The sequence below is a fragment of the Arachis ipaensis genome, chromosome B5 (genome assembly GCF_059453495.1).
Source record: "Arachis ipaensis isolate K30076 ecotype BB chromosome B5, ASM5945349v1, whole genome shotgun sequence".
In the NCBI taxonomy this organism is placed as follows: Eukaryota; Viridiplantae; Streptophyta; class Magnoliopsida; order Fabales; family Fabaceae; genus Arachis; species Arachis ipaensis.
The window spans coordinates 158127377-158145581 of NC_142440.1; the positions used below are offsets into that span (position 1 = coordinate 158127377).

At 34.6% G+C, this 18205-nt stretch overlaps 5 protein-coding genes across 5 annotated transcripts; 1 reads left to right on the forward strand and 4 right to left on the reverse strand.

Moving 5' to 3' along the window:
• Positions 1-463: 463 nt before the first annotated feature.
• LOC148566391 (uncharacterized) lies at positions 464-1253 on the reverse strand. Its single transcript, XM_088487521.1, has 2 exons — positions 1143-1253; positions 464-1036 (listed from the first exon to the last, which is right to left on the reverse strand). The coding sequence occupies exons 1-2, from the start codon at positions 1242-1244 to the stop codon at positions 464-466; spliced, it is 675 nt and encodes a 224-aa protein (XP_088343647.1). The 5' UTR covers positions 1245-1253.
• A 601-nt stretch (positions 1254-1854) lies between these two features.
• Positions 1855-3246, reverse strand: LOC107641527 (uncharacterized). Its single transcript, XM_088487522.1, has 3 exons — positions 2728-3246; positions 2547-2645; positions 1855-2160 (listed from the first exon to the last, which is right to left on the reverse strand). The coding sequence occupies exons 1-3, from the start codon at positions 3244-3246 to the stop codon at positions 1855-1857; spliced, it is 924 nt and encodes a 307-aa protein (XP_088343648.1).
• Positions 3247-7378: 4132 nt separating this feature from the next.
• Positions 7379-9594, reverse strand: LOC107644847 (actin-depolymerizing factor 12). Its single transcript, XM_016348784.3, has 3 exons — positions 9480-9594; positions 8683-8942; positions 7379-7707 (listed from the first exon to the last, which is right to left on the reverse strand). The coding sequence occupies exons 1-3, from the start codon at positions 9480-9482 to the stop codon at positions 7557-7559; spliced, it is 414 nt and encodes a 137-aa protein (XP_016204270.2). The 5' UTR covers positions 9483-9594; the 3' UTR covers positions 7379-7556.
• Positions 9595-11114: 1520 nt separating this feature from the next.
• On the forward strand, positions 11115-13823 carry TUB8 (tubulin beta 8). The gene is made up of 3 exons (XM_016348783.3): positions 11115-11743; positions 12470-12739; positions 12860-13823. Exons 1-3 carry the CDS (start codon positions 11350-11352, stop codon positions 13537-13539), a joined length of 1344 nt encoding a protein of 447 aa, XP_016204269.1. The 5' UTR covers positions 11115-11349; the 3' UTR covers positions 13540-13823.
• Positions 13824-14063: 240 nt separating this feature from the next.
• Positions 14064-17867, reverse strand: AAE3 (AMP-dependent synthetase and ligase family protein). The gene is made up of 4 exons (XM_088487942.1): positions 17487-17867; positions 16302-17388; positions 15416-15519; positions 14064-14499 (listed from the first exon to the last, which is right to left on the reverse strand). The coding sequence occupies exons 1-4, from the start codon at positions 17694-17696 to the stop codon at positions 14311-14313; spliced, it is 1590 nt and encodes a 529-aa protein (XP_088344068.1). The 5' UTR covers positions 17697-17867; the 3' UTR covers positions 14064-14310.
• Between the last annotated feature and the right edge of the window lie 338 nt (positions 17868-18205).

Below are 18205 nucleotides of genomic sequence, written 5' to 3' on the forward strand. Positions count from 1 at the left end.
CAGAAGTGCACAACTTTGTTGTGCAAAAGTAAGCTGCACAATTATAATTCATCTGTACCTAAGTGCAGAAAATCAACAAACAGAATGCAGAAATTAATTTTAAATATGCAGAAGTAAATAACTTTAAGGACAAAATTACACAATACATTTGAACCTCGACAACAGAATTACAGATTTTGATTGCAATAATGCATAATTGCACAGTATAAAATGTAACTTTGCATAATATAATTAATAAACACGTAAGGCATAACTTAGTTGCATAAACCAAAATATCAACACATATTGTTGCAGATTACAAATAAAAGTCAGTTCATGCATAAATTAGGTGCATATATAGCTATTGCACTTTAATAATACAACAATTACCTAAACCCTCTTCAATTATAGCAAAATACCCACAGTATTTAGCAATAGACCTTAATAAGATAACAACTAATTAAACAAACAACACTAATAATAGCTAAAAGTTTTTCATTATATCTCGTATGAATGCTGCCTTTTCCTCGTCCAAACTCCAAAAGGTTGCCTTCAATTCCGGATTCTGCACAAATTTCTTTGCAACTTGCACAATCTCCATTGTATCAAAGCCAAGACTCTTTAAAGTTCTGCCCAGGTTCACTTGGTCATTTACCCCACTCATTGCATTTGCTAGTACTTGCACATGCTTTCCTTGATCTTCTACTGCGGACTTAAAAGTTTCAGCCAAGTTTGATAGGATTGCAGCATCATTGGTTTTCTTAGTTGCAGATTGACGTCCTTGATTTCTCTCACTTGATGAAGCAAAAGAAGTCGAGAAGGTGTTGGGTAATTCACTCTCAGCAGCCCCTAAATCCTCCATGTCAATATCATCGCTGCCTAATCCCAAACCACCAGCTGTGGCCGCAGCAAATGTAGATCCCGGAGTAACATCTTCTTCAGCATCTTTGCCACTGCATGCTTCAACACCGGTAGCTCTATCCTTACCAAAAATATTGCCAAGACGTTCAAACAAGGGAAACGGCTTGCCAGGAGTGTAGAGTGTGACGTTGCGACCCTATACCATAAACCAAGGTCGATATTAATAAACATAGAAAAAATGAAATTCAGATTTGTAAGTTTAAAGATCTTGCAAGAGGAGTGATTTAAAACGAAAAACATACCTTTCCCCAAGCTTCCAATACTTGCTTGCTATCGACTTCAACACACATTTTTTCCGAATTCCATCCAAAGCCGCTACAACCCAACATCTCAGCCACATACATATATTTTTCTTTTAGTCGCTTGTGTTTATTTCTGATGTGCTTCACAGTGAGGCCACATCCAGGAAACTTCTCATTCATCTTATCTGCCAGCTTTTGAAATGCTCCGGGTTTAAATTGACCGGCATCTGCCCTCTTGCCTTCAACAACCAATTCCTCCATGAAGACCACAAATTGTTCAGTTTCCTGTTCAGTCCACTGACGTGGTATGGAAGCCATTGATGCTGGATAATGTAGTTGCACAATAAAGGAAAAAGACACCAGACCAACGGAGTTACTATCGGAATTATAAATGAGTTACAGCAGAATCTTTATCAGCATTGCAACAGACTTACAATAACAGCAACTACACAATAAATATCAAGTTACTAGCAGAATTTTAGCAAATCAATACTGGCTAGCAGATTTGTAACAAAGTAACACTACAATAAATTAACAATTGCAACAGAATTTAAATAATCACTAGTAGAATATCAACATAATTCAACAATTTCAACCAAATTAGAACACAAGTAATTAATCCTATTATGCAAATACATTACGCCTTAAAAAAACTCAAATAATTTCAAGAGAAACAAAGCAGATATGATAAAACTAAGAAAAATTTGAAACTCTATGCTCCATGTTCTCCTCTCCATATTTCCCACATCTCAGTTGCTAAGTCCTCACGCCATTGAGTCCACTCATGACTACTTTCCACAGCATCAATTACGTCGGCTTCATCAACAACAGTGTCATCTCCAACGGGTATATGCTCCGGTAAAAGAGTTGCATCTTCTTCGGGATCAACATCCATGTTCATACGAATAAAATTTTGTAACAAACAACACGCAATAATAATGTGGCTTTGGATTCTAATTGGATAGAATGAGGGGCTTCGTAGAATTGCCCATCTCTTCTTAAGCAGCCCAAAGCACCGCTCAATCACGTTCCTAGCTGATGAATGCTTCTTATTAAATAACTCTAGACGATTTTGTGGTGCACGGTGGCCTTGAGCCCACTCATTGATATGATACCGGACATTTCTATAAGGAGATAAAAATCCTCTACCATTGGTATAGCCAGCGTCCACTAAATAATAAGACCCTAAAATGGAAGGATGAAAAAATTATAAGGGGTATATCGTAATTCTTTAATAGATAGCTAATGCACTTATGAAGAGATTAATTTAAACATACCAACAGGTATTTTCAAGCCATTACGTCGAGTAATGGCATCTCTAAGTACCCTTGAATCAGATGCCGATCCTTCCCGACCGCTAAGGACATAGACGAAATTCATGTTCCGATTGCAAACTCCTAAGACGTTGGTGGATATTCTAGATTTCCTTGTCCGATACCTAGATTTATCACTCTTGGGGACTGTGACATCTATGTAAGTTCCATCTAATGCTCCTAGACAACCCTATCAAATGGACAAAACAAAATAGTTATTACATACAAATAAAGTTGACCAAGACAAATTTAAAGTTTATGCAACACCTTACCTTAAACCATTTCCATCTGGGATCTATAGAATCCTCTGGTACAGGGTCTGCCTTTGCAAATAACACACTTTGGACACGCAAAACTGAACCTAACACCTTATGAAAATACCTAGATACAGTTTCACCAGACCTATAAAACCTAACTTGTACACTGCGATTTTTGGTATGATGAGCTAATATAATCAAGAAAGTTGCTACTTGCTCCCCTATGCCAACATGACCATCATCATCTAACCCACCTTGAACTTGTAGCAATTCACACAAATTAGCAAATGCATTCAAACTCATTCTTAACTCCCATATGCAGTTTCTATCGCCACCCGCCCCAATGATGCTATCTAATGCATCTCGCCTTAATGGCAATGTGTTCACTCTTCGCCCAATTGAAGAATGACCCCTCCTTCTATTCCTAATATACATATACAAAGTAACTAAAAGAAACAACATCATCGTGTCAGATTGCATTCTCATGATCCAGTAATATCCAACACATAGCTTAATTTGTTCAGAACGATCCATCATCACTTCCTAAGAAACAATAAAAAATAAATGCATAAAAATAAAATAAATTCTAAAACCCAGTTTCACAACACTCAAGAGTAAACTTTTCTTTATGATTTTAACTAAACTACAAGTAGAGAAAACACCCATTAGATAATCACTTACTCATATTAGCAAGCTAACAGTTTTTGATACATAAATGGAGAACTCTTAATTTATTACAGTTGCTAATTTTCTCTGGACTATAAATCGGAAATAAAATTCAAGGTAAAAATATACTAATAAATATCAAAACTAAGCAATCAACCAGCGGGCTCAGATTCCATGAACAAAACAACAAATAAATTATTGGGATCTAATTAAATAATAAGTCATCAAGTGGAGATACACAATGCTCCGTTATGATAACAAGTATACAATTGGGACTAAGTACAAGAAGCTCTCACATGGACTCAAATTCATAATTTTGAAACATCAAACTGATTCAAATTGAACCATAATACTATGACATAATACTTCAACTAAACCCCATTAAAAATACATATCCAAAATAGAAGATTACCCAACACATAAGTGTTCAAAAAAAAATTGGATATCCAATACAGCAACATACAAATACAACATACAAACAAACAAGAAGATTACGATTATTTCAAACCTTGAGCTGAGTTTTCTAGCACAGATGAAGGAGAAATCTTGTGATAGAACAATAGAAAGCTTCAGCACATCGAACAACACACACAAGTGAAGAAGATTTACAAAGCTGCAAAAGCAAGAAAACAGAGGAGAAGAGATTAGAACTAGTTAGGGTTTATGAAAAGGAGAAGGAGATTTTCATAGAATAACAACAAGTTTCACAAAATCGACCAGCGCATACATACAATGGAGAATCCACGATGCTTCAGAAAACAAATGACAAGGGCTGAGAACTTATTAGGGTTTGTAAATAGAGAAGGAGATATTTGGAATTTTAAAAAATTGATGAGGATAAAATGGTCCAAAAATAAAATTTTAGATCTGTGTCCAAGGCTTTTGTTCCGTGTCTCACCATTTTATTGAGACACTAAAAACATGTATACTGTGTATGCTTATGGGTATGCGTGTATCTCCAATTTTTGTGTCTCACTAACCAAACACCAGACACGTTCTACCGTGTCTATGTCTTGCCCAGACAGACACACTAACCAAACGCAGTGTAACATAACCAATCTATTATTCATCATCATGGATATGCTTTTTGAACGAGTATTAAATTAAAAATAATTTTTAATAAACACAAAAAATCACAATTATATTTAACAAAATATCTTTTAAAATTTAAAAGTAACTATTAACTACTGAATATTTTTTTTTTAATTAATCTCTCTTTAGAAAAAAAAAGACCGAAGAAATTAAACCTCAAAATTGCAAAATTGCGTGTTCGAGAGTGTATAATTGTATCCCATAATGGACGTACGTACTTTTGCTTTTATTATTAGCTTAACTTTCAATATCACTTCTTGAAAATTTTACTCAATTACGTGTTGGTTGGAAGACTTTAGGAGTCGTGTGTAATGGGTAATTAAACCATTTTTATTTTCTTCCATGTTTTCCTTTGTATAATTGATTAGTAATTAAGTGAAAGACTATGTATATGTGGTAGAAATGTTACTGAAGGAAATAAAGAGAGTATCAAACTCTTGAAAATTAAGAAATAGGTAAGAAACTTCAACATTCAAACATTCAAACTTGAATAATTATTCTTGTTTTTATTGGCTTGACTTGACTTTCATAATATTACTACTTCACTTAACCTTCAACGTCACTGCGAGTAACTCAACGAAGACTTAAATATAACATACCGTGCTAACGTAATATATAAGATTTTATAAACTTTTACTAAATAAATTTTCATTATATTAAATTTGAGAAAAAATAAAGTTAAGACGTTTATTTTTTAAACAATAATAATCCGTCTATGGTATTTGTTTTATCACTTATAAATTACTTTTTGTAGTTTATGTACATGTTTGGACGTCATTATTTTGTTAAAAATCTTTTTTTATTTTTTAATGTGTTTGGCAAATTTCTAGTAGTAAAAATAAAAGTACTAGTAAAATAAAAAAAGATATTTTTCATGTAATAAATAAACAAAAAAGTACTTTTATATTGTTATACCCAAACATAATTGATAGATAAAAAGACTTTTTTACATGAGATATCCAAACATAAACTTACTTTTACTTTTCTATAAGATCTTTTAAAAAAAGATAACTCGAAAAAAGATATTTTCTTAAAAACTCACCCAAACAAGCCATATATGTAGACACATGAAATAAATTTTAATTTCCGTTTTTATATTAAATTAAGTGAAAATTTAGGTACAGACAATTTCATGTTAAGTTGATAATTGAAAATCGTTAAATAATTTGACAAATTTGACTAAATTATAATCGTCTAACGACTATTAATTATTAACTTCAGATGAAGTTAACTGCACCCGAATTTTTACTATTAAATTATGTGGCATATACTTTGGAAAGGACGTTCTTAATAGTATGTGTAATAAGTTTCCTTATTTTTAAAAAAACGTTTCTTTTCTTTAGTCAACAAAAACGGTGAATGAATAATAAAGTTTAAGAGAAAGAAAGAAAAATCTGAAGGAAAAAAAATTACTCATCACATGTGTGTGTGGGTGGCACTATAAATAGGTGAAAGTTTAAGGAAGTTGCTCATCACATTCACACTCAAAACATAATTTACAATACAAACTTATATTCTAATATATGTGTTAGTTGCAAGCAGCATGATCAATGCTTCCAACAAAATTTGATGCTTGAAAGGTTTTAGAAGCATGCAAGCTCTCCTTTCTTTCACAGTGCTAAACTTGCATGTCTTCAAACTTTTAAAATATCAAGTTTTATTGGTAATAATTTTATCTTTAACAGTCAACTGCAGTTTGAATGAGAAGGTTCCTGGTATTAGTGACAATAGAAGAGAGAACAATGGGATTGAAATAAATTGGTTCTTTGTGATTATGGGTTTTAGATCCATCATGGGATTTGGGGGAATAATTGTTCTTTTCTACATTTATAAATCATGGAGATTTGTCTATTTTCATTTCTTTGATAACATGTGGTACAAATTACAGTGCTACTTCTGAATTTTCATTTGTTTGTCATGTAGTTTCGTTATTTACTTATGTTTATGTTGGAAAGGAATAAAATCTTAATGTGCTTTTTTTTAAGTAGTTATCTAATTAAGTCTAATAAGTTACCACAATGTCATTATTGTAGTTCTTGTTACTTTCTTTAATAATGGTAAACTACAGATAGTTTTGAATGGTGGGTCTATTTTCTTATAGAGATAAAAATAATTGTGATAACAAATTATTGAAATGGTGCCATGCATGAGAATGTAAATTGTATTGTATTTTCCAATTTTTTGATCATGTGAATAATCAACTTTTATGTTGTGGAAGTCTTAATCCAAATCTAAGAGTATTTCCAATAAAATATTTTTATAATATCATTTTTAACATTTTAAAGAAGTGAATTAATTTAAAATTAAAATTTATATTAAAATTAATTGATAAAATAAATTTGGTATCACCTTAGAGATATAATATTATTTTAATAAAAAATTAATAAAATTATTTATAATATATAATCTTACAAATATTTATATGTCATCTTGTAAGACTCAAAATAAAAATAAAATTAAAACTAATATTAAAAATACTGTAACAATTCAATCAGTTAATAAGTTGCTATAGTATTCATTCATTAAACGATGACTTTCAACCATATTTAGGTATAAGCATTTACTTTTTATAATTGACTAATTAATATATTAAAAATACGTTCTCACATGTTTAATTTTTTAACTATTTAATTTGACACAAAAATAAATAATGAGATTCATCACTTTTTTATCCCTCACTTTTTAGACACATTAGACATAAATTTTACAAGTACCATAGAATTTTCTAGATTAAATTTGTATGCCCTACTAATCTTAGATTATCATCGTTAAGTAAGATTAGTCCTTCCAATTTTCTTTAGTAAGGTGCATTCCTTGATTATCATACATGACAATATATTAAAATAAAAACTAACCATTCAATTACAATAATATCTATCAACAATGACAGATCTATTACACATAATTTCAAGTTTGTAAATGGTAAATAAAAGTAGAGTGCACTGTTACTATATACAATAAACGAACCTATAATACATTGAACTAAAGTTCTGAACTTTTCATCCAAAGGAACAAAGAAAATGAAAGCATCAAAGAAAGAAAATTGAAGAACAATGTTATAGTTATATATTTAGCTAGCTCATTAATTAGTATGCCCTAGCTTTTATGATGTCCATGCTCATTTCACTAGGATCTGTTACTTGCAACTCAACCTGAATACCATCAAGTTCTCTCTTGAACCTGTCTTTGGAGCTCGCATACACCATTTTTTGTCTCACCTTTGCTGAATCTGGAGACCTACACATTAGTTTAGAAACATAAAACAAAGTTAAAGACATCACCCTCACATTTCCATTTCTAGCTATATGTATATGCTCTTTCCTAGAGTTCTATCTTGTACCAAATATTTTCTTATTTGGGTTGTTTGCCATGTATAAATCAAACTTATTGATACTATAATTAAATTGAATGCAATTCTAGGTGAAATTCTTGTGTTTCGAATAAGGTGACGTACAATTATTTTTATGTGAAGTTGTTAGTTAAAAATCGTTAAATGATTTGACATCGTCGACTAAATTGTATCTAAGAATTTTCAACTAGCAACTTCACATGAAAATAACTGCATGTAAATTTCTACGAAAATGTTTGATAGCCAAAGAAAATCAACCAAAAACAGCCATAACTTGTCTTATTTAGCATTCATTAATTGTTGCGACAATTAATAAATACTAAATAAGGCAAATTCTGTCTGTTTTTTTTTTTTGTCTCCCTAGCACTACCCAAATTTCTACCTTTAAATAATCATCAAACTATTAATGTTTATTATTTTATCCTTCAATAAATAATATTCATTTTGGATCAAACATTCTTTATATATTCAACCATATTACTTAGATTATATACAAAATTCAATCATCAAATCAGTTATTCGTATAATATATAAATTAAAATATGAAATTTATATTAAAAATATATTAAACAACATATATTTATATATAAATATATTATGGTTAATTTGATAGATAATTTTTTTGTGTGTTTTCAAATTATTTCTGTTCTTTATATATGAATTAATGATATTTAAAGAATATACCCTAATTTAAACCATTGATCTTAGATTTGAACTTATGACTTATGAGTCCCATGGTACAAGATCATGACTAAGATTGTAGTGATTATACCTTGAATTCGAGTATGATGGTCATTTATTTAGTGGCAAGTTTTTGTTACCTTGTGATATAAGTAATAGTTTGTGGAACTATAATTAATTACCAGGCAATGAAGAAAATCTTGCTTCTTTGGCAATTCTCATGAGTGGTGAAATCAAAATCAAAGACAGCATAACGACACTCATTTGGAGGCAGAGCCTTCGTGAAATCATCGTAAGTATTTTGTGGGCCTCCAATGGAGTCCACCACCACTGCTTGATCCACAATCTTGAATACAATGAAACGGGAATTCCTCTTTGCTTTCAACTCCAAGAATTTCAATTTACATTCATCGCTAACTGCCATTCCTGACGCCGCGTTCGCCTACACGTCATTTCATGAAACAAAATTAAGTCTACATAGTTATGCAATCACAATCATTTTTTGGATGATTATTCACCCGAACGTGGCGTTATGTGATTGTGTACAGGTGTAAAATGGGTTTTACACTCACAATATGTCAAAATTAAATTTTTAAAAAATAACTCGTTCTTCAAATTTGTTCGTGAAGGATTTTGCTTATCAAATTAGTCCTTCAAAAATTATAAACTAACATCTTTTAGTTACTTCATTGATTAATGATAAAGAATATTAACAGACAACATACATAACATCTAACGTCCAATTAGACATGTTAGAACGACACAAATAATTAATTTGTAATACTTAAAGAACTAATTTGATTAATAAAATTTTTTAGGAACAAATTTAAAAAATAATTCATCCTTTAGGTTTAATTTGACCATTAACACTATTATTATTATTATATTGCACATTCTTTTAAATGCATGAGCTTGAGAATACAATGAAGAGCTATATTGATTAAGATAGAGGGAGATAGAAACATTGAAAAAATCGTACCATGTTGCTGCCGATGCTAAAAAAAAGTCCTAAGAGAAATGAGAAAGAAAGGAAGAAAGAACAGATAGAGAGAGAGGGTAAGAGATTCTTAATTTCTTATTTTGGTTGGAAAAAGGATTATATGAAAGCAGAGAGATAAAAACTGAGGGGGCAAGAGAATTTCGAGGGAGGAAACAAGGGTCAAAATATAGCTAAACTACCATGAATTATCACATCCACAAATGAACAAGGTACTATATTTCTATCCATCAATTATTTCCATTGCATGCGCTTCGCAAATTGCTTGAAAAAAAAAATAGAAAGAAAAGAAAAGCAGAAAATACATACATGTTAAAAACGTGTTACTAGAATTTCATTATTTTTATTTAATAATAATATATGATATCACATTGTTAAATCAATGGTACCTTAATAGTTAATATTTTATTTATGTTAATTTGATTTTTTATTTTACCAGTTACATTTGCATGTTTAAGAATGTGAAGTCGACTGCACCTGAATGTTTACCCTAAGCCAATTGCGGCTTATGGGATATACATGGTGTTTAGCATGGACGAGTTATATATTAAGAACAATAATGAGAACTCAAGGAACAATAAAATAATTTATATAATGATGAAGATTATTATTATTTGAGAGGATGAAAAGTGAATGAAAGGTGGGCATAGCTTTGTGAAGAAGGGTTGTGTGTGATCAGTGGTCACTGTCTATGAAGAAGACCTTTGCTTCAGTTGTTGTCAATGGTACAAAAAGAAGATCCTACTCTCTACATTATTTATTGTTTATACTATACTTTTTCTTCAACAGCCCCACCATCAATTTTGGCTAACGTGAAACAAAGTAGAATGGCTCTAACTCCGATCCCATTGTTACACTTGGAAACAAATGAAACTTTACAAAATAAATCTGGTTTTTTTTCGACAATAATCATCACTAAGTACAAAATAGCTAACATGTCCAATCTTTTAGTATAATGATTTCAGGCCTCAATATATTGAAACAGCAAGTACCAATGTATTATGTTATCAATTAAGGATGAAAAATTTGTTTAGGACCAACCTTATTTATTATTTTTAGCTAATATTTTTAGAATAATCTAATAATATATTTTTAGTTTGCATTTTTAATTATTGTTGGTAAAAAATAATAACTTGTACTATTTTTCTAACATTCTTTTTAATAGTAAGTAGATTTAACATTTTCATATTTTGTATTAAAAAAAACACAACAACAAATATTGAAAATTAACATTACATTTGTTTTTGAGAGAAAATAGTTCCTTTGGCAGGAGAATTATGTTCTGTCCTTGCATCATTGCCTGTAAAATTCTCTCCCTCTTTTATTTTTGTTTTTTGTCTGAATAGAAAATTCGAAAGGGGATAAAAAATTAAAAAGCTTGAGCAAGACAAGTGCCACTCACGTGATCCAGCCCATATATCACGTGCACTGTTTCCAGCTCTTCGAAAGCCCAAACGCAAAAAAAAAAGAATAATAAGGGCCTCAATCCTCTCATTCACGGCCCCAAACCTGAAAGGTATCTCAACCGTACAGAGATCACTGTTACGTACAGACAAAGATATCCAACGGTTAGTGATTCATCAAATAAATAAGCGCAACAACACAGGATAACTCCCCATTCAGATTCAAAATTTAAATTCCCACTTTTTGAACCCAACGCCCAACGGCCCCGTTAGCCTCCACACCCCAGGTTAACGCCGTCATAGGCCCGTTACATTCCCACCTATAAAAAAAAACAAACCCTTCTCTAACGTCAACTTCATTTCTCAGATTTGTTCTTCACCGAGTCACTCACTCACTTACTCACTACCTCACTCTCTCTAGAACTCGGTCGTTTAACTCAGCTTCGAAGATGCGTGAGATCTTGCACATCCAGGGAGGCCAATGCGGGAACCAGATCGGAGCAAAGTTCTGGGAAGTGGTGTGCGCTGAGCACGGGATCGACGCCACCGGAAGGTACCAAGGCGACAACGAGTTGCAACTCGAGCGAGTCAATGTCTACTACAACGAAGCGAGTTGCGGGAGGTTCGTTCCACGCGCGGTGCTCATGGATCTAGAGCCAGGGACGATGGACAGCGTCAGATCCGGGCCGTACGGGCAGATTTTCAGGCCTGATAACTTCGTTTTCGGGCAGTCCGGGGCAGGGAACAACTGGGCGAAAGGACACTACACAGAAGGAGCTGAGTTGATCGATTCGGTTCTCGATGTGGTGAGGAAGGAAGCTGAGAACTGTGACTGCCTTCAAGGTAAGTCGTGAAGTCAATGGTGCTTCTAATTTGTGTTTTGGTTTGCGTTTGAACTTGCAATGTGTTAGGGTTTAGTTCTTGGTTGCTGATCTGGATGATGATGTGTTGCTTGTTTCGTTTTTTATTTTTTGAGCTTCGATTTTTCATTTCTGACATAGATTTGCTACTTCTCATTTTTTTTACTAATATTTGAAAAATTATCAGTATAGTGAGAACATTTTTCAATAAATCCGTAGTAGATGCGACCGATTTTGAGTTCAAATTTAAAATATCAAAATGATAAAAAGAAGTGCAAATACTAATAATCTAGCTTTTTTTGTTGTCTTCGTTTTTATTATTTCCTTGGGACTCCGTTTTCTACCACTACTACTAACGAGTGATAACTCGTATGCCTGATATTCAACTGTGTTACGAGCAATACCATCTTTAAACTCTGATATGCAACTGTGGTACCATGGCAGCTCTTTTTGATTTATTATGTAATTTACGTAAAATCGCCACCATGGTTTAGAATATCATAGTAACTAAATCATACTAATCTGTGATATGAAAATGTGCATAATTTGTTTGTTATTTTCTTCATGTTATGTAAATATTTTGTGCGTGAATAGGAGCGAGCGTGCTACGTTATGATGACTATTGTTTGATTTCTATTTGAAATTTCTTGTTATCTGTGTTTTGAGTAACTGGTGAGCAACGAGCTTAAAATCTTGCTTGTTTTTGCAGGGTTTCAAGTGTGCCACTCATTGGGTGGAGGAACCGGTTCCGGAATGGGAACACTTCTTATTTCTAAGATCAGGGAAGAGTACCCTGATCGAATGATGCTCACTTTCTCTGTTTTCCCATCCCCTAAGGTCTCAGACACTGTTGTGGAGCCTTACAATGCTACTCTCTCCGTTCACCAACTTGTTGAAAATGCCGATGAGTGCATGGTTCTGGACAATGAAGCTCTTTATGACATCTGCTTCCGCACCTTGAAGCTCACTACTCCCAGCTGTGAGTTTATGTTCTGCTTTCTAACTAACATGTCTGTCTTAAGTTTGCATGCATATTTCCACTGACATTTGAATTTTTCTGATTATTTTTCTAAATTTGCGTTGGCGTATTCTGTCACAGTTGGAGACTTGAATCATCTAATTTCTGCTACCATGAGTGGAGTAACTTGCTGTCTTCGATTCCCTGGTCAACTCAATTCAGATCTTCGCAAACTGGCCGTGAATCTCATTCCTTTCCCTCGATTGCATTTCTTCATGGTTGGCTTTGCCCCACTCACATCTCGTGGGTCACAGCAGTATAGAGCGCTCACTGTACCTGAGTTGACACAACAGATGTGGGATGCCAAGAACATGATGTGTGCTGCTGATCCCCGTCATGGTCGCTACTTGACTGCATCTGCGATGTTCCGTGGCAAGATGAGCACCAAAGAGGTTGATGAGCAGATGCTCAATGTCCAGAACAAGAACTCATCATACTTTGTTGAGTGGATCCCCAACAATGTCAAATCCACAGTGTGTGACATTCCACCATCTGGTTTGAAAATGGCGTCAACATTTATTGGCAACTCCACCTCCATTCAAGAAATGTTTAGGAGGGTGAGTGAGCAGTTCACAGCCATGTTCCGCAGAAAGGCTTTCTTGCATTGGTACACTGGTGAAGGTATGGATGAGATGGAGTTTACAGAAGCTGAGAGCAATATGAATGATCTTGTAGCTGAGTACCAGCAATACCAAGATGCCACTGCTGATGACGAAGAATATGAAGACTATGAAGATGAGGATGTTCAGGAAGAGGCTTAAGTAGTAGTGTAATTGAACTGTGTGTTGTTCTGTGTGCTGTGGGATTTGATGTTTTTCCTTTTTCCCCTTTCTGCCTGGAAAGGGAGTTGACTTGTTCTATTATATCCTTATGGGTACTGTAGTGGTAGACTTGTAGTATTATTTCCTTTCTAATTATGTTTAACACTTTCTAAACTGATTGATTGAAGCCTAGGTGGTTATGTGTTGCATGGTGCATTCCTGTTGATTTTAACTTAAGGTGATCTTACTAAATATTGGAATGAATGTGATTTTGCTTTTTGTCATTTCTAACACTTGGATCAAGAGCTTCGGTATGATGAAGCGGTTAACGAATTGGAGGGATGTAGATCAGTGTAGATGATTGATTATTGATTCTAAATTGGATTATTGATTCTAAACTGGATTCTCGTAACCAGCACTAACAGTTATATAATTGTTTCTCGGATGCTTGTTTCGTATTCTCCTGGTACATGTGTTATCTTCACTTATCCAAAGTATAGAATTAAGAAATTCAAGTTTTAGAATTTGCCTACAAAATCAACACACTATTAGTATTCTATATCTCATCACAAAATTAATCCCATGTAAAAACGTTGCGTTGTAATCTGTAAACCCCTCACAATCATAAAATTACAATGTTGAATGCTAATTGCATGTTTCTTTTTTGTTCCTCATAATGCCAACATTGTCAACATTTATGAATAATTATAGACTCCAACCCTTTATTGGCCAGGTAGGAAAGGTTTAAGGTGAGGCACTCCAGCAAGCATATCATTTTTGAGAGACAAAATGTTCAGCTACTAGGCGGCGTAGAATCTTGCCAGTGGCTGTCTTGGGCAATGAATCAGTGATGAAGACCTTCTTGGGGACTTTGAAAGATGCAAGATTCTTCTTGCTAAATCTCAGCACCTCTTCCTCATCAATGTTTGACCCTTCTCTTGGGATGATTGCACAGTTTATCTGTACAAAGGGAAAAAAAATATATGTATCCAAGATCAACTCAAAGTTGATAAGTTCATAAGTTCATGCATATCTATCTATATAGCCTAGTATACAAACAAAACAAAGTGCGGTGTTTACACATCTCTTAAGCAGTTACATATTAATCTTCGAAACATTGTATTTCAAAGGAAATTAAATTCTTTCAAAATAGAAATGCTATAAACGTCATATAAAGTATTTCACAATTCACATGTCAACAAAACAACTGGCTACTACAGTCTACAGGTATAAGTAGCTGTCTTTCCCTAACAAGAAAGGCATCTAAAGTTTATTTATTTATTTATTTTTATTTTTTTTACGGGATCTAAAGGTTAAAGTGTAGTGGATCATAAACCATGGGAAATCGCTTTCAAGACACATGGACCATAAATTATTTATTTTATTGCTATTTTTCGGTGGAGAAAGAAGTTAGCAAATTGATAATTTCATATTTGGTAGCATATTCCATTTGCCAAACTTCTATATTAGTTCTGGAGCTTGAGCTTCACAATCAGCAATGTTTTGTACGCCACATAATGTTACTAACGTGATTAAAGCGTGACCTTTACCTAGTTGTAGAAGCATACAAAGCAAAAGAAATTGAACACCACATAAAACCTCAGATCAATTCAACTTTCAGGTACACGTGACCCCACATGGTAGGGCCTCAGGCATATGAGTTATGTATGTGAAACTCATTCATTGATTATAATAAAGTAAAAATGGCTGTTGTGCACTTATTGTATGGTGTATGAAAATAAATAAAGTGTGTGAAACAAAGTGGGACAACTGTTTTAATCTTTGAGAGTTCCATTATTATTTGGGTTAGATTGGTAAGGGGGAAAAAGACAAAGGAATGGAAGGCCCAAAAAAACAAAATAAGAAAAATACATACCTCCTCGCCGTATTTGTCATCGGGAACTCCGAAAGCAACCGCCTGAGCAATATCAGGATGAGATAGGAGGACAGCATCCACTTCTATTGGTGATATTTTCTCTCCTACAAAATATATAAAACTCAATCAATAATTCAATCTATAATCATGCATAATTTCTATGTAATATAAGTTGGTAACGTACAGATTGCTGTGGTTTGATTTAGTGGGTCATAATTGACAACAATTGCATCTATCAAGAAGATAATATCAAATCAAAAAGCTATTTAACATCACTATCACACCGCCACACAACTCATAACCAGCTTGATACCAAACTAGGAAAGCCAACTTCAACCAATATTGTTCAACTCCTTGGACTATCAGGTAAGGAAAAAGTCAGTTTCACTTCTGATTTTCCAACCGTTTCAAACTGCTACGTACTTGATTGAATTGAATTCAACATGTCAAAATCTTGTAACAATAATCCAACGCGCAAAAGCTTCTTGAATGTTTACTAGATAACAAATTATAACACAACAAGAAAACCCACGCGTCATCTGACTCGTGGCCAAAGACCTCCAAACAAGCAGTATTTAATTCAAATACACAATATCCCAAAATCAAAATTCAATGCAATTATGCAATTGTAAGAAATTTCAATGTACTCTGATTTTCTCAACCTAGACATCAGATGATTAGAATAATTCTCAGCTGTCATCTCATTCCCATGCAAAGAGAAAACCAACGTTATTCCTACTATTCTACTTGTAGAAAATAACAACTAATCATATATTATGGTATTAACAAAGGTTATTTTCACATTTAAATCTGACTAGATTATTACGTCAAATTTTGTCCATGAATCAAAATTAAACTTGTTAGAAATAAATAAATAAATAAATACCTCCACGGTTAATGAGCTCCTTGATCCGACCCACAATATGCAAATAGCCGTCAGAATCAAAGTAACCAAGATCACCGGTATGGAACCAATCAAACTGAAACGCCGCCGTATTAGCATCTGGGTTATTCTTATAACCATTCGTCACATTGGGACCCTTAATACAAACCTCACCGTTAACCTCAGCCTCCAAGACCCGGCCCGTTTCATCCAATATGCGCATCTCTTGCCCCACGGGCTTTCCAACGGACCCGGCCTTGTGGGGCCCATCTTCCGGCAACGGATTCGAAGCCATTAAATGAGAGGCTTCCGTCATCGCATAAGCCTCCAAAACCGGTGCACCGAAAGCCTCCTCCAACCGACCCAGAATAGCCGGTGCCAGCGACGCGCTGCAGCTACGAATAAACCGGAGCTTCGGGTAAACCGGTTCGGGGTTGTTCTGGTGGCGATCAAGTACGATCTGGTGTATCGTTGGAACCGCGGTGTACCACGTGGCGTTGTACTTGATCATGTCTTTCCAGAACGTCGACGCGGAGAATCTCCCCGCCGCCGGCAAGGCTACGGCTGCTCCGGCGCCGATAGAGCTGAGTAATCCGCAGATTAAGCCGTGGACGTGGAAGAGAGGGAGCACGATCACCGTCGAGTCTGACTCAGTGAGTCGGTACACCGATTGGATGTTGCGAACGGAGGAAAAGAGGTTGTGCTGAGTCAGCGGCACGCCCTTGGGGCGGCTCGTGGTGCCGGAGGTGTGGAGGAAGAGCGCCACGTCGGAAGGATCGTTGGTGAGTCCGGAGAGCGAGTCGTGGTCCGAGTTAGAGTCCGAGTCAGGACGGTGGCTGAGGGAGAGGGTGAATTCGGCTTCGGCTGCTTCATTATCGGCTTGTTCGGGTGTATTTAATGAAGCCGCGGCGCAAGGGATGGTGAGCTTGGAAGCCGCGGCTTGAGCCGGCTTGATTCCTTCAGAAGAAGTTACTAGAAGTTTGGATTCTGAGTCTGATAAATAAAACTCGAACTCTTCCGCAGTGTACGCGGGGTTAAGTGGCGCTGCAGTCGCACGCGCTCGAATAACAGCTAAGAAGGTTATCACAAACTGCAAAATATTAAAAATTAATAAATAATATTTAATTTGTTGAACAAAATAAAATGGAACAAAGAAAATATAAAAAATATTTAATTTGAGAGGCGAACCTCGACGGTGTTGGGGAAGGTGAGAGCCACGACATCGCCGGGCTTGATGCCAGCAGAGATGAGGCGGTTGGCTGCGATATCGACGAGATGTTGGAGGCGGGAGTGGGTGAGATCAAACTTGCCGGCGACAGAGATGGCGCGACGCGAGGGGAAGGTATCGGCTGCCCGGCGGAGAAGTCCGGTGAGAGTGGAGGAGGCAGATTGTTCCATTGGTGTGGGTTGTTAATGAGAGAATATGGGTAGCGTTGTGTTGTGTTTTGTTGATGGAATATGGAGATGGGTGACGTCTATATATATGTGTGTGTAGAGTTTAGAATAGAATATGATATGATAGGAAACAGGGGCGGTGACATGTGATAGGTGATAGAGAAGAACAAATTTGGTACGTGGAAGGGAACAAGGGATCGTCTATGTGGAAGGTGCATGCTAACACTTCAGTGCATACTGCATAGTCAATTCTCCTGTTGCTACTACTACCCACAATCTCTTTTCTCTCAATTGGTCTCCATTTATTCTGTGAAAATATAAAAAAATATATGTTTTTTAAGTAATCGGTATTTTTTTTTCCCTTTTTCCTTTTTAATTATAAGAACTTGTAATTCTTTTAGAATTTAAATTTTAAAATTTAAAAATTTGTCTTATATTGACTAAAAAATCAATTCCTTATTACATTTTTTTAACAAATGTATTTTTATGTATGTAAATATAATAATTAGATC